This window comes from Streptopelia decaocto (assembly GCF_964273445.1).
Source record: "Streptopelia decaocto genome assembly, chromosome: 1".
Classification (NCBI taxonomy): domain Eukaryota; kingdom Metazoa; phylum Chordata; class Aves; order Columbiformes; family Columbidae; genus Streptopelia; species Streptopelia decaocto.
Window position 1 is genome coordinate 74532303 of NC_138663.1, and position 22049 is coordinate 74554351.

The 22049-nt window shown below is 41.9% G+C and overlaps 1 protein-coding gene across 6 annotated transcripts in view; it reads left to right on the plus strand.

Moving 5' to 3' along the window:
- Positions 1–3932: 3932 nt before the first annotated feature.
- Positions 3933–22049, plus strand: part of SULT4A1 (sulfotransferase family 4A member 1) — a 31960-nt gene continuing 13843 nt past the window's right edge. For all 6 annotated transcript variants that reach the window (XR_014183160.1, XR_014183161.1, XR_014183162.1 and 3 more), the window contains exon 1: positions 3933–4221. Coding sequence is in view for 3 of the 6 variants with exons in the window: in XM_082043556.1 (XP_081899682.1) it covers positions 4053–4221 (169 nt within the window). In the remaining 3 variants the exon portion in view is untranslated. The remainder of the gene's footprint in view (positions 4222–22049) is intronic.

The following is a 22049-nucleotide window of genomic DNA, read 5'->3' on the forward strand; positions in this document are numbered from 1 at the left end:
ACTGCAGTTGGCACCCCAGCATGTGCAAAAAGTCTATCTTCCTCTGAAGATGTCCCTTCAACCTTGATGCAGGTTGCTATTACAATGGTTTAATAAAGAGGTGACATAAAACATTACCACGTTTATATTTTTTCATCAGGTAGATTTTGAAAGCTGAAACTCCATTTTGGTGTGTGCAACAGTACACATACATCTCAAGACAGGGCCATTCTTTACAGTATCTTCAGCTAATAAGTAAGCACATCTGACAGCAAAGACAAGCAGACACCTTCTGACCCTTCAGCAATACAAAAGTATAGGAGTGCTTTTTGTAGTGACAGACCACAGAAATACAGGTATATTTAAACAGCACAGGAACACATATTCTTCTTTCTAGGACTAAAACCTACTTTCACAGATCTTAAAATGACAACATTTTCCTAATGTGAACATTTTATTCCTTTTATAAGATCTTCTTTTCCCATGTCTCAACCAAGTTTTACAGAGAGGGGAGTCTAGTGACTTCTGTGAAGTTGGTCCCAGTTTACAGCACTGTGAGAGAATTCAAACTTTTTCACCTACATTTCTTTCTGCTGCTTCATGGGAACACCGAATAGCTACATATTCTGAGATCAGTTACATTACAGAATAGTCTAACTGTTACAGAAGAGGCTGTGAACACATTCAAATAGACTGAGATGCTGTTAAATTTTTTCTTTTAAACAGGGAAAAAAAAAGGCAATCTACTAAAAGTAACTTTGCAGGCTACATATTCTGATTCCCTCTAAAACTCCTCTCTAGTTTGAAGGTAAGTCAAACAGTACTGCATGGTTAAGCTGTTATAGCATATTTTATTCTTATTTAGCTCTAATGCTGGATCATTCTCAAGTTGTTTGCAAATACCCTTTGGTAACTGAATGAAAGCCTAACAGCTTCAGCATTTTTGTTGTAGACTACCCTGTTTGCGAAGGGTCTACTGCCTCTGGGCACAATGTGTAGGTTGTTGTGGTTTTTTGTTTTTGTTGTTTTGGTTTGGTTTTGGTTGGTTGGTGGTTTTGGGTTTTTTTGTTTGTTTGTGTTTTTGTTTGTTTTGTTTTGTTTTTTTTTTTACAGGGAACTCCCAGACAAACCACTGTCATGCATTTTGTAGTTCAGCTGTCTTTGAATTCCCAGCAAATCAGATGTGTCTCAAATATGTCAGATGTGAGTAAGCACTGGGCTGGTGATCTGCATGCACACAGTAAATCCTGTATGCTTAATATCCACATGCATACATCAGCTGTGCAATTTGTGCACCATAGGTCCAACATTAGGATTTACTGCCCCATAACACAGGGATGATCTTTCCAACTGCAGTGAATCCAGGACGCCTGCTTTCTCCACCACACTGGGCTCCGATTGCTCTTTCATTTGAAACATTATAAGGTAAATAAAGCATCCATTGCTAAAGTGACAGCTCCAATTATTGTTGCATCCCTTGTGGTACTGCCTGCCTGGCTTTTTTGCTCTTCAGAAGCTGGTATTCCACCCTGAGTTATGTTTGTACAACTCCTATTAACTTAAAAGAAAAACAAACAGTTTTTCTATTGTCAATATGGCTCTCTCCACTTGATGTATTGAGCAAAGACCATATCCACAATCAAGGACTAAGTCAGGAATTAAAAAAACTAAATTAAAATTTCAAAAAATAATAACAGAGACCTGAATTCAGGTCTGTGTGTTGTGTTGGACTTTAAAGTTATTTATTACTAGTATAGCTTAATGTTTTAACCATCAGAAAATACCAATAAATTTTGCCTCAAAGGCTGGCTAGAAAACCCCACAACTCTACTTTCCACAGAAAACTGCAGGTTTGAATTATTTTATTAAGCAAGGAATAGAAGAAATCAAGCAATTTAAAACACCATAGGAGAAACAAACAAACAAAAACAAAAAAACCCACAAAACAACAACAACAACAACAAAACAACAACAACAACAACAAAACAACAAAACACAAAACAAAAACAAACAAACAAAAACACAAAACCAAACCAAACCAAAAAACAACCCACAAACCAACAAACCAGGCACCAGTGCCAGGATGCCAGTTGCTTCTGAGTTTACAATATTATCTTAAAATACAGAATGCCAGTTGCCCAGCTGCCTGTTGTTGTCAACCCAAGATGTTAGTTTTTGGTGTACTTTTCCTACCAGCTCTAACCAAAGTTCCAATGTCTGCAGTTTATTATTAATAGGAACAAACACAATTAAACTACAGTAACGGTGTTGATTTATGCATGCTAGTAGATAGAACTACAAAGGCTGAAAGCAGTTACTGCCCTCAGCTGTTTGCACTGTTGCTTTTCATAAGATTGCTTCTGTAAAAGGGACAGTTGGACAGGACACACAGCCACTGTCTGGTTGCTGTTTAAAATTCAATAAACTCAATTAAAATTAGCTGTAATTTACTCTCTAGTGCTTAGATGCACATATTTTCTAAGTCATCGTACCCACTTCCCTTGCTTTATTGCTTCTTTATATACTTCAAATATACATCTTCTACAGACACTTTGTATCTGAAGCTTTCAAATAAATTCTATTCTATTCTAGCATTATTACAGAAGCATACACAATTGAACACAAAGTAGGTGTTATAAGGCTGAGTAAGCTAAACCAAAACTCTTCACTGACTTTTTTAGAACTAACAGAAGTCTTAACTTTGTTTAGGTAGTTAGCTTTCCATTCATGCCTTATCAAACAGCCAAAACAGTCTTCATTTCAGTAATACAAGTGGATCTCGGAGGTGTTAGAATTTTTATACTTCCCCTTCAAGCACCAAGAGGACTTAAATACTCTGAACAGCAGCACCTGAGCTGTCTTGTCCATAAGCCCAGCTGGGAGTTCTGCCTCAGGCCTCATTTATGCTGCTAGGAGCAGTGAGATTGGAGTTGCTCTAATAAGAAGATTGAGGGATGTGCAGACAGGGCTGTGTCCTCACTAACCAGCCCTCTGTGATGTTGTGATAGGGGTGTTTTCTGCTGCATAATGACCACTAAACAAGGTAAGTTAGAGTCAGCTCTGATGGCAAAGGAGCAAGTCAGAAGGTGACATGCTAGGTACCTGCCCTTGCAGGGGCTGGGTGCCCAAGCCTGAGCTCACCTGCAAGATGCCCCAGGCTGTAATGAAAGCTGTTACCATCCCAGAGAGAGAGGTGGCACCCAAGAGATTGAGAAAAGGGAGCCAGGATAAATGGCTTATTGTGTAAAAAACAGGTATGGGTTTAAACCTGAGTATTACAAGGACTGAATGATCTGTGTTGCTGGAGAAGCTGGCTGTGTGCCCCCTACCAGAACAACGGAACAGGCTGCCCAGGGAGACTGTGCAGTCTCGTTCTCTGGAGACATTCAAAACCTACCTGGACACACTCCTGTGTAACCTCATCCAGGTGTTCCTGCTCCGGTGGGGGGACTGGACTAGATGATCTTTTGAGGTCCCTTCCAATCCCTAACATTCTGTATTTCCTTACTCTCTCACCCTCCCGATGCATTGTCCTGAGGTTCAGTGCAAGGACAGCAACGACTGCGCGGCTCAAGCCCCTCTCTCGCACATCTTCCCCAGCCGGCTGCCTGCCTTGAGGCCGGGCCTTGGCGCTGCTGCAGCACCGCAGAGCACCGTACTGCAGGCTAAGCTCTGAGGTGAAATTGAGGAAGGCAGGTCTTTCTCCTGCCCTCTGCCCAAGCGGGCTGCGGCCCCAGCACCGCGTGCGTGAGGAGGCCCGGCTGGGAAGGAGAGGTGCTGAGGGGCGGACAAGCCCAGCAGGGAGGGCAACCCAGAAGGGGCTGCAGCAGCCCGGCAGCTACCCGCCGTTGGCACCGCGCGCTGCGGCTGCCGCGCATGACATCACCGCGCGCGGGGCTCATGCGCCGCCGGGCGCGCGCCCCCTCCCCGTGCGTGCGTGGGGGCGTGCCGGGGCAGGGGCAGCCGCGCCCGCCGCCGCTCGCCCGCCCTCCCGCCCGCCGGAGCGCCTGCGGCCCCCGCACCTCATCCCCCCTCCCTCCCCAGCCCCCGCTCCGCGTCCGGCAGGGAACAGGATGGCGGAGAGCGAGGCCGAGACCCCCAGCACGCCCGGGGAGTTCGAGAGCAAGTACTTCGAGTACAATGGGGTGCGGCTGCCGCCCTTCTGCCGGGGGAAGATGGAGGAGATCGCCAATTTCCCGGTGAGGGACAGCGACGTCTGGATTGTCACCTACCCCAAATCAGGTAGGTAGGCGGGCGGGCTCTCTTCTCTCCCTCCCTCCCTCCCTTCCTTCCCCGCTGGGTGTGGATGGGTGGCGGGAGCGGCTTCCTCTCTTCCCCGCTCACAGGGTGGCCGGCCTGGGGAGGGGCGGGAGGCGCCCCCTCGGCCCCGACCCCGCGGCAGCCGGCCCTGCCCGGCGGGCGGTGCGCAGCGGCCGCCCGTGCCCCCGCGGGAGGCCGGGGCGAGGCCGGCGCTCTGCCGCCACAGGCGTGTGCGGGGAGAGGGGCTGCCCTGCCGGCCGGGGGGTCCCGAGGCACCTCGGAGTTGAGGGGAGCGCACGGCCCCGGGTCGCGGGCACCTCCCTGCCCTCGGGGGTGCCCACCGGGTTTAAATACCAGCCAGCGGCGGGTGCTGCTGCCGGTGGTCCTCGCCTCGGTGGTCCCGGTGCCCGCCAGCCGAACTACTTGGGAAGAGAGGCGCTTCTGCAGGCGACGGATATCTCGCTCTTCTGTGTTAAAAAATGGGGATGTATATAGCGTGCACGCAGGTTTCTGATGTGACAAGCAGGTTTACTGTCGGCTCTGCAGACCTCCGTGTTGTGCTCCCGAGGCGGCTGCCCAGATCGTTCTGGGAGAACATGTGCTCCAAGTACATTCTTGCTGCACTGTCTGAATTACCAGGAATATCTCCTGTTAGCAGCACCAGTGTGCATTTCTCCAGTAGCTGCATCCTGTGGCCGTTTTATACCATTTGGGTGTCTGCTTTTAATATCCTGTTTCTTGATTTCTTATCGTCTCCATTTCCAAGTGAAAATGTTTGAACAGAATTAACACAGATAAAATGCTGCCTGCAAAGAGGCAGACAACATGGTAGCTTTGTAACCCACCTGATAAAACCAGAACTGAACAGGGATGGATAGGCTCTTTTCTTGAGTGACTTTTTTCCTGGCAATAAGATGATTTCTTTCTAGAAAATTCAGAGTCCACTGGAGATCATAGCTGTTAGCTCTGTAAATACCCTTGTAAAATGATGTTTTATTATTGTGGGTTTCTGACTTATTTTGTAAGGCCAACATCTTTCTATTTCTTGGTGTGCAGTTTCAAGCATATAGACATTTTCTACAATGTGGCATCTATTAAGCTATCATTTTTTAAACAGTTTCAAAAATTTGTGTTCACATTTTTGTGGTATTTTGATACTAGTGATGCTGTTAAAGACCAGCTAGAGCTTGATAGAGGCACAGGTTAGATAAGGGATATTACGTAGACTGATTACCCCCAAAATGCTAGGGTTAGAAGCAGACAGCTGCATCTTATTGTTCTTTTAAACTGTTTTCTTAAAGATTTATAGAACGCAGCAAGAATGCTATTTAATCCTTCCAGTTTTGCAAATCTGAGTTTGCAATGTTCTTGTGTTAGTATAGTACCCCAGCTTCATATTTGTGGATTGTTACATATCCTCAGCTAACCTCTGTTTCCAACAGCCAAGCACAATATAACTAACACATCAGCTGGCAGTAGCTTAGTTTCGATGGCTATACAGTTGGCCATGGAAAGCTAGCCTGCATAATCGTATTTAATTTGCTATTATTTTGTGAGTATAGCAACATCATATTAGGTCTCTTGGGGCCCCAGCTGAGGCCAGTCACAGGGAACTGTCCACTTAAAAAGTTAGTAGCAGTGCTTACTATAAGTGGATTTACTAACAGTGTGTAAGAAGGAAAAGGAAGGTTGAGAGCTGGGGCAATAAAACTGAAGGCAGAGTGTTGTGTGGAGGAGCTGGGGGAACAGCCTTGGGATAAAAGTAGTATTTTACTTGCCAGGAAAGAGAATATTTAGGTCTTGAGGAATCTGATGTCCTTGTCATGGGAGTAGGCTCTAGACAATAATAATAATGTCTGCAAGCTTGACCTTCAGGTTGCCTGATGTTTACTGACACCCTTGGAATTTGTTTTGTCAGCTGATCCTGTGTGGCTTACAGCTCGGTGCCTTATTTAGGGCTTCTGAATGAATTATCAAAGGCTCTGCTGACTAGGGACAGGCATGTCAGTAGAAATTAGGCTGTCCTAATATTCTTTCCACTGATTTAGCCAAGGTCATGTAGGAAGTCTACAGCAAAGCCAGAAATTGAATCCAGAACCCCAAGCTTCTCTGCATTACCTTAACTTCGTCTTCTTGTCTCTCAGTAGCATTGACAAAGACTTTTCTGTTTACTGGAACTAATCAGAATTTTCATAATATTGCTGTAATCAAAAAAGTAGGTTTACAAAACAGATTTCATGGACAAATAGAATTATTTGGGGTGAAATACTTTGGGTCTTTTTGGTGATATTTATTGTTAAAACATGGTTGGGATCACTTGTCTATTCTAATGAAATACATTTGAACAAAATTTCAGTAATATTTTTGACAACAGAATTTTAGGAAAAGAAAAATGCACTGATGTCAGATAGGTTCAATGGAAAAAAAATGTTGTTCTTAAGGAAAGCAGTTTTGTTCAGTGTTTCACCAGCCCTCCATCTGCTCAAATTGTGGAAGATATACAAACAAGACCTGCTGGATGTGTGAGAGGCCAGAGCTTCTCGCTCTTACTGAGCCCTATGCTGCATTCTAATAGCAGAACGCTGCATTGGTTGCTGTTGACCATATGTTGGTTTATCTGGCAAAGAAAATACACAAGTGACTTACAGGGTCAGGACTGCTTCAGTAATCCTAGGGACTGGTCAAGTAATATGTATACCATTTTGAAGACATACTCTGCAAGACTATATGATACAGCTCTAAACATAAGTAATGCAGATAGTGCTTGGAAATAGTTATGGATATTGTTAAGTTGGGAATGACCCAGGAAAACGTTGGTCCAATAATGGCTGAAAATTGAATGTACCAGTGGCCTTACTGGGAATAATGTAATAAGCCTAATGGAAAATTAATCTGCTTTAATGTTATTTCCACTAATAGATGCCTAAATAATGATACCCCTTATATATTTAATTATTCTTCATACCTGTGTCCAGTCAATGGTAACAGCTTTTGGGAGCTGCTGGAGTAGAAGCTTATGCCTAAAACCCAAAGACTCATTTGACATGCAAATATGTGGGGGTGCATATATGCTTGTACATATCTATACAGTAGAGCTGTAATTACAGAAAACATTTTTATCATGATGCGTAACTTAAAATCAGGTGTACTTCTACTCGTGTAGAAATGACAATTTTCATCTTTCATGTAACTTCATAGTATAGAAAGGGCAGGCTGAATGGGACACACTAAGATCTACAGTAGTTGCCAATGTAAAATGGAATACATTCTCTAGAGCATTAAATAATTGGAGCTCACACAAAGTATTCCTTCACAAATAAGTTACAGATTAAATGTTCAAGTGAAACAATGTGCATTTGTCACAGCTTTCCTTGAACCCTCTCATACTGTGGGCTTTTAGTACCCTAGTTGAAAATTAAAACTGTTCTCTATGAACTTAAACTACAGAATTAATGAAATAAGCAAATTCTTTCATGGTGTTTCCTCAGTCACTGTGCTAAGGGCTAGATTAACTGTTTGTTAAGGTCAATTATTTTAATGGAATTCAATCAGTCCCCAAAGTATAAATTGAGTCCAGGTTCACTTAGTATTTTGCTATGTCTTAGGATGATAACCCCTGACTATACATGATCTGTCCATTTGCTTTACTCATAAGTGGTACACAGTAGCTCTCTTAATACCATCTTGTATCTCTTCTAAATGAATGTGCATTTTGCATTCTTGGGTCAAAGCCCACAAATTAATGCTTTTTGCAAAATTGGTAATTTGAGAAAGTGAGCTATTTACATTAATAATGAAGCTGTCTCTCCCATGCTGAGTATTTTGCCAAATAATTTCAGCGTTCTGTGTGGGAAAATGTCATTTGTTGGGCAAACACCAGCTTCAAGTCCGTAGTTCTTGCGTTTAGCACCAGACAGCAGGTCAGAAGAGCAAGTGCTGGGTGTGGCCTTTACCTATTTAAAGGTGAATTTTTTTTTTATAGGTAGCATTTTGAATTTTCCTTGCAGCATATATTAGCTTGTAGGGAATGTGATGGCTGACTCTAGGCCTTTGGCTTAATGAAGTGCCAACAGTAAATTTGCAGATCAGTTGAAGGAGAGTTTTCCTGTATGTACATTCATTGAATTCTCCTTTTTCAGATTCTTTAACACTTACCTCCAATGTTGTATGAAGTCGAGTTATCCATTATTTTATTTGCTTTATTTGCTTATTTTATATGTACAGAAGGAGGTCATGCTTCTCAATGTATCTGTTAGTAAAGTGCATTGCACACATTGTGGGTTTTCTGTTTCTTCCCATTCTGTGTGCCTCTCCCACTGCATGCATACCACTCTTTTATTATCCTTTTCTATTTCCAGTGCTACTAAATGGAACACCTCCTTTTGCTGGGACACTAGTAAATCCCAGTCCCATCCCTGGCTGACGGGAGGAGCTCTGCTATGGTTCTGGCCTTCTCCTTTCTCTGACACGTGTCAGGGGCTGTGTCTGCAGTCTTCCATGGCCCATTCCCCTCATACTATAATCCCTGTCAATCTTTGCTTGCCAGGGACACTGTGTGCCCCTGGGCTTTCTTCTGTTATGGGGAAACAGTTGTTTGATCCATTGGCCATTACAGCAGTGACAATCACAGCTGCTGGGCTCTGAACCAGATACAAGACAGTACAATGTAAACCCCACTTCTCTTGTTTGTTTCTTCACTTGAGTTAATAGACTTCTGCTCATCAACATCTAGAATATTCTTTGGCTCAGACTCAGCACTCAAAAGTTATTACACTTTGGGCAAAGTGAGGCTTGAACCATTGGGGATGTAGACATGTGCTTTTTCTTTGTCTGTGAAAACGGTTTAAGGATTTCTTATTTCTGGCCTCTTGCTTCTTCCCCTACATCTTCCAATCAATCTTAGCTGTCTATGGGACCATGTTATAAAAATGTATTGGCAAAATGTCTCAATCTAAGAAATACACCATAAAGAAAATGCACGAAGTGACTATGCCTTGTGTGAAATTTTTCTTTGTTTGTTTTGTGCAATCCTGCACTTCACATTTTCCCCAGATCATAAAAATCTCTTGGCAGGGATGTTATATTTACCGTCAAGGTTGGTTTGTGGTTCTTTACGCATTAATGTACTGCACAATAATACCCTTATTATTTAATATAAAGAGTATTACCACTTGACTAAAATTACGTGGCAACACATGACCTGTGCTTGCAGGGATGTCCTGCAGTCTGTGGACATCTAACCCACCTGCTGACATATCTGCAGTTACCTGCTGTAGCAAGCAGTGAGTAGGGGACAGGTCAGCACAGAGCTACGTCAGTTGAGTATTATGCCAGGGTATCACTGTGCCTGTGTCTCCTGTTGCCTGCCTGGCAGACCCCACTTATGGCTTGGTAAAATGTGCTTTTTGGTGCCGTGGCTTGCTGCCTAACTGGCTAACATGTCCTAGTAGCCTCTACGTGATGTGACAGACTGAAAAGCCTAAGTACAAGGGGTCCAGTTCTTCCTACCTACCCGAATACACACAGGTCCAACACTGCCGACAGTCCTGATTTGCACAGTCATCAATGAGAGGAGAACCAGGGTGAAAGTTTACCCCAGGATGTGCCCAAGTTGGAGGAGTTTCTAGGCTGGGGGGTGTCAGACACAGTGTTGTGAAGCAGCTGTGGTGGATTGCAGGGGTTTACCCTCGTAGTGGTGGGTCTTAGATGGTCTTATGCCATTGTAGCTAAGGCTCCTCAGGGAACGTGAGCATCCACATGGATGTTTGTGTGTTAAATCAGTTGACTTGCCTTAATTTCCAGTGTTCTCCTGTGGAACTCCTTCCAAGAGTTTTGTTGGTGTTTTTTTCTAGCAACAGCGTTGCAATGGCAAAAGAGACAGATTCTGCTGTTCTGCATTTATGGTCCTGTTCTGTTTGCAGGATCTTTGTGTGTTGAGCTTGATCCATTTTCATTTAAAGAATGAATGCACATGTTACTGGCCCAGAGGCATGCCGCAAGAAATCATGAGGTTGGCCCCAAAACCAAGAGGTTTTTATACAAAATACATGTAGGATTCTTTTCCTTTGACCTCTGTTTTTTTTTTTTAAGGCAATATTATGCACACTTACAAGCTCTTCCTTGTTAGATGGAATGATAGGAAACCTCAGTTAGTTTCATGAATGTGGATGAACAAGTTAGTTAATGTCTTTAAAATCAGAATATGGTATTTAACTTTTTTACAATAAAATCACAGTTACTTGGTTTATCTTAAGTAATTTTTAAAGCTCAGACATAATTCTATTTTAATGCTATATGAATGTGCATCCATTCACATGCCAGCTGGCCAGAAAGAACAAATTATTTAGGCAAACAAAAGGGAACAGCAAACTGCATTAAGTTATGGAGATATGTTTTGTGAGCTGTTCTTTAGTGATTGATGTACAGGGTCCATATTTGAATCTGATTTCATGCTCTTGGTGACTGAAGTCATGTTCCCTCCACTAATTAGAAGGGTAAATACTATGCTGCTTAAATTCACTCAATTGAATCACAGAATACCAGGTTGGAAGGGGCCACAAGGATCATGTGATCCAACCTTTCTTGGTAAAAGCACATTCTAGACAAGCTGGCCCAACACGCTGTCCAGCTGAATGTTAAAAGCGTCCAGTGCTGGGGAATCCACCTCTTCCCTGGGGAGATTATTCCAATGGCTGATTGTTCTCATCCTGAAAAATTTCCCAGTTGTGTCTAGTTGGAATTTCCCCAGGAGTAACTTGTACCCATTGCCCCTCATCTTTTCCATGTGACTTCTTGTAAAAAGGGAGTGTCCATCTTCTTTGTAGCCACTCTTTAAATACTGGAACATGATGATGAGGTCTCCTTTAAGCCTTCTTTTCTCAAGGCTGAACAAGCCCAGTTGTCTCCACCTTTCCTCATATGGTTGCTTCCCAGTCCTTTGGTCATCTTCATGGCCCTTCTCTGGACCCGCTCCAGTCCGTCCGCATCTATTTTGAATAGCAGGGACAAAAACTGTACAGAGTGTTCCAGATGTGGCCTGACAAGCACTGAGTAGAGTGGGACCACTCAGGTGCAGAAAGTAACACCTGCAGACAAGTGTTTGTGGACATGAGGGCTGCTGGGTTCCTGTGCTTTGAGAGTCCTTTTGAAATGAGTCTATCTTTTGTTTTATTTATGAATAGCTCAAAATACTTTTTGGTATTGACTCAGTGTTAAATACTGCCAGGCAAAGAAATGATAAATATAAACATCAAATAATAAGTAATTGAAGACAATGTTAACTTTGCCACTGATGTATTTAACTTTATTTCAGTGGGAGCAGGGTTGAACGGGTCCTTACATGCCTCAAACAGGAAATAAAGGTGGGGAAGAAAAATCTGTTGTTAAGGAACACTCGTTTTTGTTATCTGTCTAGCAGTGTTTCTCTCCTGAGCCTTTTATCAAACCAGTGAAGAGATGTTACTAGAGACAGAACAAATTGTTCAGAACAGGAAGAATTCTCCAGCTACCTAATAGGTTTCACTGGGTCTTTCGCAAATGTAGCGTAATTGCTTCCCTGCTGTGAAGTAGTGCAAAACTTGAGCAACTTGCTTTCTGAAAGCAGGCCCAGGATGTAATAAAAAAAAAAAAAAAAATAGCCTGTGTAAAAGGTGTATTCTGGACATGAGAAGTCACTTTTGACTGGATTAGATGATAATGACCTCAAACACTAAAGAATTAGAAAATGATGCAAATCGACCAAGCCCAACAGCCGGTCATTCTCATTTCATGTTAATGTTCATCTTTCATAGTGAAGATAGTAATGAAAGGAAGCAAAATGCACGAACATTGGACTGAATTAGATTAAGCACACATAATTTTTCATTCTTATTATGGAGTCTTTTATTAAGTGGAGACTTTTCTCTTATTGGATACAGTAGGGATTCATACAGCCCATGCTGAGGGGAAGGAACTACTGCCTGTGTTGTCCCATCAGTGTTGCTTTAGAAGTGATGCAAGGTTTGGTACACTGGATGTGTGATGTGACTTTTTGACTAGAGATTCTGTGACCTTGGATAAGTCTTTGAATCTTTTTGTCTACATTTTCCACTGGAGGCATGTGAAGGTATCTGTTGCCTACCAGAATTTTTCATGTATAATGACAAGAAATTATCTTGGTCAAAGGGTGTCTATATTTTTATAGAGAAACTAGCAATTTATGGCTTTGAAATGGAATTAAGTATCCAGGTATTAAAGCCGGGCACATAATGCTAATATGTAGGGATATGTTTTTCCCCTTAGTTAGACGGAGCAATTAACAGAGGATTAATAATGTGAAGCACCCAGCATCTCATCACTGACCCTATTTGGAGTTTCTAGAACATCTTGGACAATCCAGGAAGGTGCGGCACAAGAGCTGAAATAATTATGGTTCTGTACACCAAAGTCTTTTACAGACTTTTACAAAAGAAATAAACCATTTATGTCATGTGTTAATCCTGTAATACATTGCAGATTCAGAAGCAAGTGAAGTGTTTCTGCTGTGTGCAGAGAAGACAACATAGCAGAGGAAACCATCCATTATTATAACATCTTGGGCAAACTAGGCTGTAGGCTTAGAAAAGCTACTGCGAGGGGAGTGAAGGGGTACTGAGGAACATCAGGAAGGAAGAATGTCACATGGCTGAAAGTGCGTAGAGCAGGTTTAGCTAGTTAGGTCTGAGGCAGTGACTGAGACCTTAAGGGTTTAAAAGTAAAAAGAAGAGCACTGGAGAAACAACTGAGGAGGGATTTTTTGTCACTAAATGACAAAATCTATCTATAATTTGAAGAATGCAAGCTGATTTAATGTGCTTTTATCCACTTGCTGTTTATAGTGCAGGATATGAAGGCCATCATCCCTTCTAAGGTGTCAAGTTCTAGATGATATATAGTGACATTAGATCACTTTATAGGATATAGACAATGGTGCTGAATTAGCCTTTCACTGCATGAGTAATAAATTCATAAAAGCCGACAGAATGTGACAAGCGTGAAGCAGGTGAGATGAGAATAGTGTTCAGCAGATACACACAGACTATACATGCGGTGTCCTGTTGTTGCAAGGCAATCATAAACCCAGGTTAACCCTCCAGTTAAAAGCCTGTTTACTGCTGATTAGGGTTGCCAAAGTGGCACAGAACAGCTAGAGGCATTGCTAAAATTGGCTTGCTCTTTGCATATATAGCTGAAGTGCACATTAATAATGATCAATGTCAGTGCTACTATTGGATCACCGGTGCTTTCTATCAGAAATAGTGTGTTCTTTTCAAGGATTTTGCTGCAATACTGAGAAAACCCATGGTGATATAGATTGGCTGATCCCCTCTTATACTCCCAATTAGATCTATTTCTGTTTCTAATTCTGAAAAGCAGCAGTAGAGATAGAATAGAAATGGCTTTAATTTGCCTAAAACTGCAATTCAGCAGACAGAGGGAATGACTGTGTGCTAAATATGAGTGGAGGCATAGGTACCTTGCGAAGAATGGTTTTGCTTAGGGCAGTTATAATTTGAGGGGGATTTTGTTTGAGACAAAATGCTTTACTCCCTGACCTTAGACAACCAACAGCTGACTAAACAGACTGCCTAGTTTCATGCATAGAGTGTAAATAGTGTTTCTTGAAATTTTGAAACAAATTTGGTGGTTTTGAATGTATAACTCTTATCTGCAGTGGTTTCACACAATACTATTGCTGTCTTGTCTTCTTGCAATTTAATTGCCTAATATACACAAATGAACATTAATGTGTAGGCAGGTTTTGCCTAACAATTTTCCTGGAAGAGGCTGAGACTGAAGCATAGGATTGCATTTTGAGTAGTGACAGACTCCCACTGAAGTACACTTAGCAAATGGGGAGAGAAACACGTTCTCATCAATGGGTGTGAGAACTACCTCAACACTGGTTTCAAATGCAAGTGCCCTCTTGTCTCCTGTCTTCTGATTCTGTAATATTTGAGTCAGCAGAGCTCACTATGAGGCTCTGCATTCAGCCACAGACCATATTATGACTCTGTGGAACACAACACATAGAAATCAGTGGTGCTAAGGGTAACTGTGCACTTCAACATAACGAAGTCCTTGAGAGTGATTTTAAAGAACAATGACTTGTCATTACAGTAAAGTTCTTTTCTGCATTGTTATCTTGGGTACAGCGTTATGTCACCTGTATGAAAATGAATGGAAATTAGACACAGGTGGGGGGAACTTTCTGTTGGAGATTGAGCTCCTGCTGGGGTAAGGTATGATGCAATTTGGGCATGTTTTTGATATAGGCTCTAAAAGGTTGGGAGAGTGGGACTGCCAGAGGAAGCCGGGGGGACAGGATACAACTGAGGTGAGATTGGGGTATGTGTGCTCCAGAATGGAGGTGAAATTTGGAAATTTGCTAAGACACCTTTTGCCCATCGCTGTCAGGAGGTAGCATTGTTAGTTTACTTGGCCAAAGTTTGACAGATAGTTTTCAGATATTTGAGACAGAATCTGCCCTGTGGCATGTATTAGCCCATAAAGGTACCCTTCCTCCATGAATTGCTGTCCTGCTGCCCAACCCATTGGTGTGACTACATGATCCTACGTGCTCACCCTATTGTCATGAAAGGCATGGTGTCTCTGAATTGGGTCGTGAGGATGTCCATCAAAGGGAGGAGCCTGGGGAAAGAAGGTAGCAACTGAATGTAGGGGGTTGACTTTGGATGTGGTCAACCTTGAATAAGTGTAGGAAGGGTGAAAAGAGATGTCATTCTGTCAGGTAGGTGGTAAGGGGGCAGGCAGGCTTATCTGTTATTTTTACGTTCCTGACGTTATATTGTCCTTTTTTGTTTTTTTGGCATGATAGGTGGTGTGCTCTGTTATACCATGGGGGCATGTTTGGTTGATAACTAGAAACTGAGAGAAATAATCCAAGAGTATGGGTAGATGCCCTCTTTTAAAAGCATCTATGCTAGTGCAGGATGCTTAGCCTGTTGATTGTCATTTCTCTTAAAGAACAACCTGCAGAGTACTCAGGGTGAATGCATTCTAGTTTGTCACAGGCAAAATTTGCTAGGTGAATTGGTGCCAAGAATAAAAACTCCTTAAGCTTACTTGGCTGATTTAACTTGGAGTAACTTCATATGAACAGCTTCATTGGCAATGGCATCTGGTGCAGACACAGCGGACATATTTTACCAGCCCAGCTAAAGCTTAAAGAGAAGACTAAAATACTTTTCCCTTTGAATATCTGATACCAATAAATATCAGTTACCAACCAGTGTCAGCTGTCAGTGAAGGACTTGTAACAAAATCTGGGACACCTAGATACGATGAAATCATGGATGTCGTGACAGGCTTGAAGACATGAATCATGAGGAGAGGAAATGGTCTCAAGTTGTACCAGGGAAGATTCAGATTGGATATTAGGAAAAATTTCTTCACGGAAAAGGTTATGAAGCGCTGGAACAGGCTGCCCAGGGAAGTGGTTGAGTCACCATCTCTGGAGGTGTTTAAAAGACACATAGATGAGGTTCTTAGGGACATAGTTTGTTGACAGTGTGAGGTTAACGGTTGGACTTGATGATCTTGAGGGTCTTTTCCAATCAAAATGATTCTACGATTTATCAATTGGAAGGCAAATAAAGACAAACTGGTGCCTTGTCACTTTTAATCCCTAGATTTTGAGCAATCTGTGGACCTGACTCGTTAAGGCTGTTAGTATACTACTTACTTAGTCTTTGCTGCAGAGCATGTGAGGATGTTGTGGCTTATTGAGAGGGATAGAAAAGAAATACTTTTGCTCCAGCTGTCCTCAACAAGAGGCCTTTGCCTTGTGGATCTCTGTCTTCTGGGACAGATTAGGGTAGCCACAGGTTAGATTCAGTGGTTAGGGAGTATGTGGCTCTTGAACTATTTTATTCTGAATTCTAAAGTAGGCACCGTAGACCATGCAGTTACCTCCTTCACCATGGCTATGCTAGTAAACATAAGTATGACAGAGGCTCTGTCAGGCTGTCATCCATGCTATTTCCTTGCTAGCACATTCCCTGATGGTTTTGCTCTCCCCTGGTGCATTCCCCAGCATGGTGTGGGAGATAGGTGGAGCTGGGGACTCTTCCCAGGAAGCTGTGGATGAAGCTGCCTTGCTCTGGGGAATTGATCTCCATGAATGTGGGTTTGGCTGTCCTGCTTGTCCTCCCAGAGAACAGGCCCTGGTGTGTTGTATTTACTAGTGTTACTCCAGCATTAGGATCTAGCATGCTCAAAAGTGTCAGGAGGCCTTCTTTTCTGAGCTGCTGCGGTTGGCGTTAGATGTGAAACATGCTTCATCGCCTGTCTTGCTGTGTGGAAGTAGAGATGCCTCAACAGTTGGTGCCTGGGCTGAGATGTATTGTGGTCGATTCTGCACTTTTCATCCTGTCCTCTATTGAGTAGATAGTGTGCTAATGTACAGTTAGGACTCAGGCAATTTTTTTAAAAAAGTACTAATGCATTAGCCTGTACTAATACATAACACTGTTTTGTAACCTGTTTATTAAAGTAGAGCTTTAGGATACTGTATTACAAATAATAGCAATAATTCTGTGGATGATACATGTGTGTACACAGTTAAGGGACAACTTTTTTACCAAACAGAATATACATTTTAGTTCTGAATTGAATATGGTTTTCTTAGTTTGCTGGGTACAGCCTCTGGTGAAACACATTTGAAACACAGCTCAGACCTAATGGACCTACTGCTGTGTTCTCTGATACAAGTCTAGTGAAAGGCAAGCAGAATTTAGCTTTTCAGTTTAGTTTTAAAAGCCAGTAGCTGCAAGTGAAAACTAAATGGATTAATAAGTCTAAAAAGCCAAGATCTTGCTTACTGAATGTTACTGGAAATCGTGCAGTTAACATTTGTTTTAAATCCAATCTCACTTAAGATGTTGCCATCAGTTTCAAAAGATCTAGATTCATTTTCCTCATGTTCCACAGAATCCCTTGACAGGTCACTATTGAACTTACAGGCATTTAGGCCATGTAAAAGGAGCTTAATCTTAGATGATGAGTATTCAGTCCTTTCTGAAAATCGGGCCCTCATACATATTTAATTAGGCAGTCAAAAATATTGACAATATAACATCATAATTTCAGCATTTATTCTGAATCCCCAGTATCATCTAGGTACAGAAGAATTGGAAAATACGGTATCAAGGTGTATACATTATTTTTATTATTAAAACCCTATTTGCTAATGAAATTCCCTATTCTTAAGCCAGCTGGAATTCCAGGATATAGAACTACAACTTAGAGGCCTCAAGAGGAGATATTTTTATGGTTTGGAGATTGTTTTAATGGAAAAATCTAATTTTCCCTCCACTATTGCAGGATGAAGATGAATCTGTCATATTTACCTGGAGATATACACTGAAACTGGTGAAAGGGGAATGAGCCTGCAGGCAATTAGAGGAGCTATGTGGGGAATCACTTTACAGCACTTGCTAGGCCAATCTGACAGCTTTAGCAGCCCACATTTTTAATGAGCACTTACATCTACTGATGCTATAAAAAAAAAAAAAAAGGAGTTGTAATGGGTCCATTGCATTGTATTAGCTGAAAATTGATTGAAGTGCAGCTAACTGGGAGTGCTGGAAGACTGTTAATACTAACATTAGTATTTATTTATTTTTCCACATGGTTTCCAAACAATGGGTGAATAAAAGGAGCATACCAAAGATCTTTGCATCCTTGAGCTGTAGGTTTGTCCCATGTTAGCTGATATGGGTATATTTATGATATAAACTACATTAGAAAGCATGTAGGGAAGCGAAGTTTCACAGGAAAGGTTATGTTTTTATATCTGCCACTTCACTTTGAACAAATCTGTGAGGTTCAGTGGCTTCATGGCAGTGTGCCAGTGGCCAGGAAGTAGTGAGAGGAGCCAGGGAACAGCTGCACTAAAGATTATTTCTCCCTCCTGCAGAGTCTAAATTTGATGTCAAAAGGCATCTAATGCATAGAAACAGAAAGGAGTACCTGTGGTGTTTCAAAGTTTCAGCTGTCTTACTGTGCTGGCTGGCTTCTGCTGCAGCAGTTACTCTTGCTGATAAGCAGGGGCAACATCACCATGAACTGACTTTGCCATTGTTGCTGAGGCTTTGGCCATGAAAAAGGGTACAAATGGAGAGTTCCCATTCATCATGGACTGCTGGAGGGGTGATAGGATTCTTAATGAGTCCTGATTTCTCTGCATCATTAGGCATCATGGAAAAGGACAGTGCAGTCCAACTAGCGGACTTTCAAACTGCTGTCATCGGGCTGCTTTTATACATACTCTTATGCAAAGTAGAAATGCAGGTTCACAGATAATTTTAAAGGCTGTCCTAAAACCCTGCAAATTCTGACAGTAGCTTATCACCATTGTTTCCCATCCCGTCTTTTCCCAGATACTATGCAATAAACTGGAACACTGTTTTCTCCTGGGGTGTTGTATTGACATAACACAGGAGCTTGTCAGGGAAGAGCATTTCTCAGGTACAGTGCACCGATGTTCCTCAGATGCTGCCTGGGTCCATTTCAGTAGGAGCTGGATAAATGTAAATGAATTCCACACCTGTTTGGCAATATGACCTTGGAGGTAGCAGGGCCAGCAGTCTTCCTCCAGGATCTGCTGCAAGTGGAAGTAGGAGGGATAGAATTGCACGGTGCTTAGGAATGTTAAATCTGGTGCCTCATGCCTAAAGGCTGACCAGTTAATTCTGGTTGGACTCTTCCTGTACCATTCCAAGCAAAGCATGTGCATACATGCGCATCCACAAGGAGAAAACCGCATAAAATACTGGAGATGCACAAGATCCACTGTTTGTCTGCAAGAAGGGCCTTGGCTTCATATGCATACATGATGGCTTTTCCATTTAGTGACCTAATCCTTTAATTTCACTTTAAAAGTAACCCTAAAGCAACAATAAATAGTTGTTGGCAGCCAGGCCAGAAATTTAGGGAGTATAAAGATAAGTTCTGAACCTTTTTTTTTCTTTAGCTTCCTTCATCTTTTTCTGCTCTCCAACAAGTGCCATCATTGTCCCTTTTACTAAGAAAATGTCAGTGGCATTTAGATTTGGCCAAGTTTTGTGATAGACTGGGTTTATTGGAGGTTATTCCCATAATCTCCTTTGAAAAATCTCAGTTTCAGCAATTTACTCTAGCTTCCACCAAATGGTTGTTCTTGCACATCTCCACAGACATGAGTCTAAGTCGGTTGGCTGAAATGGCCAGTTTCTGTGCACTTTATGCATAGATAGGGAATCAGGGGCTACAGCAGAAGACTTGCATTCACCTCCCACCATGGCAAATTTAATAAATTCTGCTAGCCCTAGTCTAGGCCCAGACCTGTCATCACATGCATAGGTACAGTATACCAGTTTGATTGGCTTTACAGCCATCTGGTGTTCCCAGGGACTAGAAAATCTTACCTTAGCAGCTGGGTCTGGAATTTGGGTTGCCATTCGTGTATTGCTAGGTTAAGCCATCATTTCTAAACCAAAAGAACATTCAGCTCTGATATATGCAATTTAACTTGGGTTGTTTTTAATCCTAATAGACATGTGAGGAGGTTATATGTATTTGTATATAAAGACTTTTAGATATTTGCTTTTCTTTTTAAACAAATTAGCATGTGGTGTTTTAGGGTTTCTTTTTAGACAGGAGATCCGGTCAATAATTTTTTATATGGAGATCTTGGGAATGCGTGTGTGGGATAAATAAAAATTGTTTGAATAACAAGTTAAAAAAAATCACAATTCTCTCAAAAGTTAAATCTCTAGTTTTCATTTGCATTAAGACCCTGTAAGTCCTAAGCAAAGCAACTGGAGTGCTAATGTGGAAGAAAATCAGGCTAATATAGTGGGTGACAGAAGTGTAAACTAGCACAGAGATCATGGGTGGGACAATTCAGGATCAGTGGTCCTACTGCACATGTAAGGAGGAGGAATTCTAACCTGCTGAATAGCCAGAAGCCAGACATCTAAACTGTCAGCTTGCAATACTTTCCTTTGTAGAAGAGATATTGCAGAAATACTGCTTGCTGTGTGATTTGAAATAGGATGCTGAAATATGTGCAGCACTACATGCGTAACCACAGTAATTTGTGTATGTGCACGCGAATAAGTAGCACTGAGGTTCACAGATATATAGCACTGTTTTAAAAAAACCTGTACTTGATGAGGTTTTCAATTTTCTGCCTTGAGTACTTGCCACGTGCCCAGCATTAGTCTGTCAATGAATCACTGGTTTTGATGGAAGCACGTTTAGATGAAGACTTACGCGCTTCCAAAGGCCTACTTCCTTCTGAATCAGAATGCTTCTTTCCTATGCCTCATACATTAATATGTCATTTCCTATATCTGCAGTGCTCCATGGATCTGCTAGTGATTAAGCCAAGCCTAGCACGTGGCCTCGGGTGTGAGCAGAACTAGGTAAAGGCCATGGGGGCTGTGCACCCTGGCCCTCACCTCCTACTTCTCTGGTGGACTTTGTGGGGAGCTGGCAAGGAACATGCTGCTCTCCTAAAGTTTCAGCATAATTCTGCCTCAACCTTGCAGCCTTTTTGTATTCAGAAGCACAATGGAGATGGCTTCTTTTTACCTAGAGAGCAGCTGAGTAATGAAAAATTAGAAAGTCCTGGTGGTGTTGTTGATCCCCATGCAGTTATTCCTATTCCTTTCATGGAACAAGGTTGCTACAATAGCATTTTTCTTCGTAGGCAGAATTGGAAGTACGGAAATAAATTATGGAGAACTAGGATGTCTCCCGTCAGAATAAATATTTAATGAGAAACAAGGGTTGTGCTCATTCAGAGTCACAAGGACTGATACTGAAGTACTGTATGTATGTGAATTCTAATGTATAAAATATATGCTTGGGCTTAAAAAGGCAGAATGAACAGCCTTAAGGGCAAGTGTGTATTAAGTCTGTGACAGTTGTCTCTGTGGGTGATGATAATGTAAGAGTGTCTTTTTTTTCCAAGCCATTTCAATTTACCCACCAATCTGTCAGGAAACAGAGGAATCTTTAAAAGTATTTGCTCTCCAAAGCAATTCTTGGAGACTTGTGATCTTTTGCATTGTACCCAGACTGTATTCACTGTAAGCAGCCTCTAAAGTACATCAGCTTTTAACTCTTCCTAGCTCAGATTTAAGAAACAAAACCAAAACTAAAACAAAACAAAACAAACAAACAAAAAAAAACCAAATAAAAAAAAACACCACAAACAGCCTGAATAATGTTACACTGTTTTCTTAGTGCTGTAACAACACACAGTTTGTACATACAAAATGTGTTCATTAGTGTCTCCAGTCATGCTAGTTAACGTGAATTAGCGAGTGACTGTTATAAATTACTTGCAATTTACAAATTATTTTCAAGTTGAAACAGAAACAAAATGCATGATCTTGGAGTTTGCAGCTCATCTTCCCAAGGACATGGGATGTTGAGGCAGGCTTGAGCTCTGTAAAGAGTTCTGAAACAATTACTTGTTCCTTTCGGCAACATGAGAGAATAAATCCTGATCATATTTTCCTTACCGCTCACGAATCCTAAATAATTGGTCGATCTGCTGCAGTATCCAGGATGCACCATGGACATGTGACTTGTCATCTGAAGTGTGGGGTCCCTTCCCTGCTAGGTCACTTTGACCTCTCCTCATTCTGTTCCTTCATCTCACCAAAAGCCTGTGCCTTTCTCTTCATAAGCCCTTGTCAGATATCTCTGAACCTTTGTTTGCCTGTTTTGAGGATTTCCTACCTGCTTGAAGGTAATTTGAAATAATTTCCCTGTTC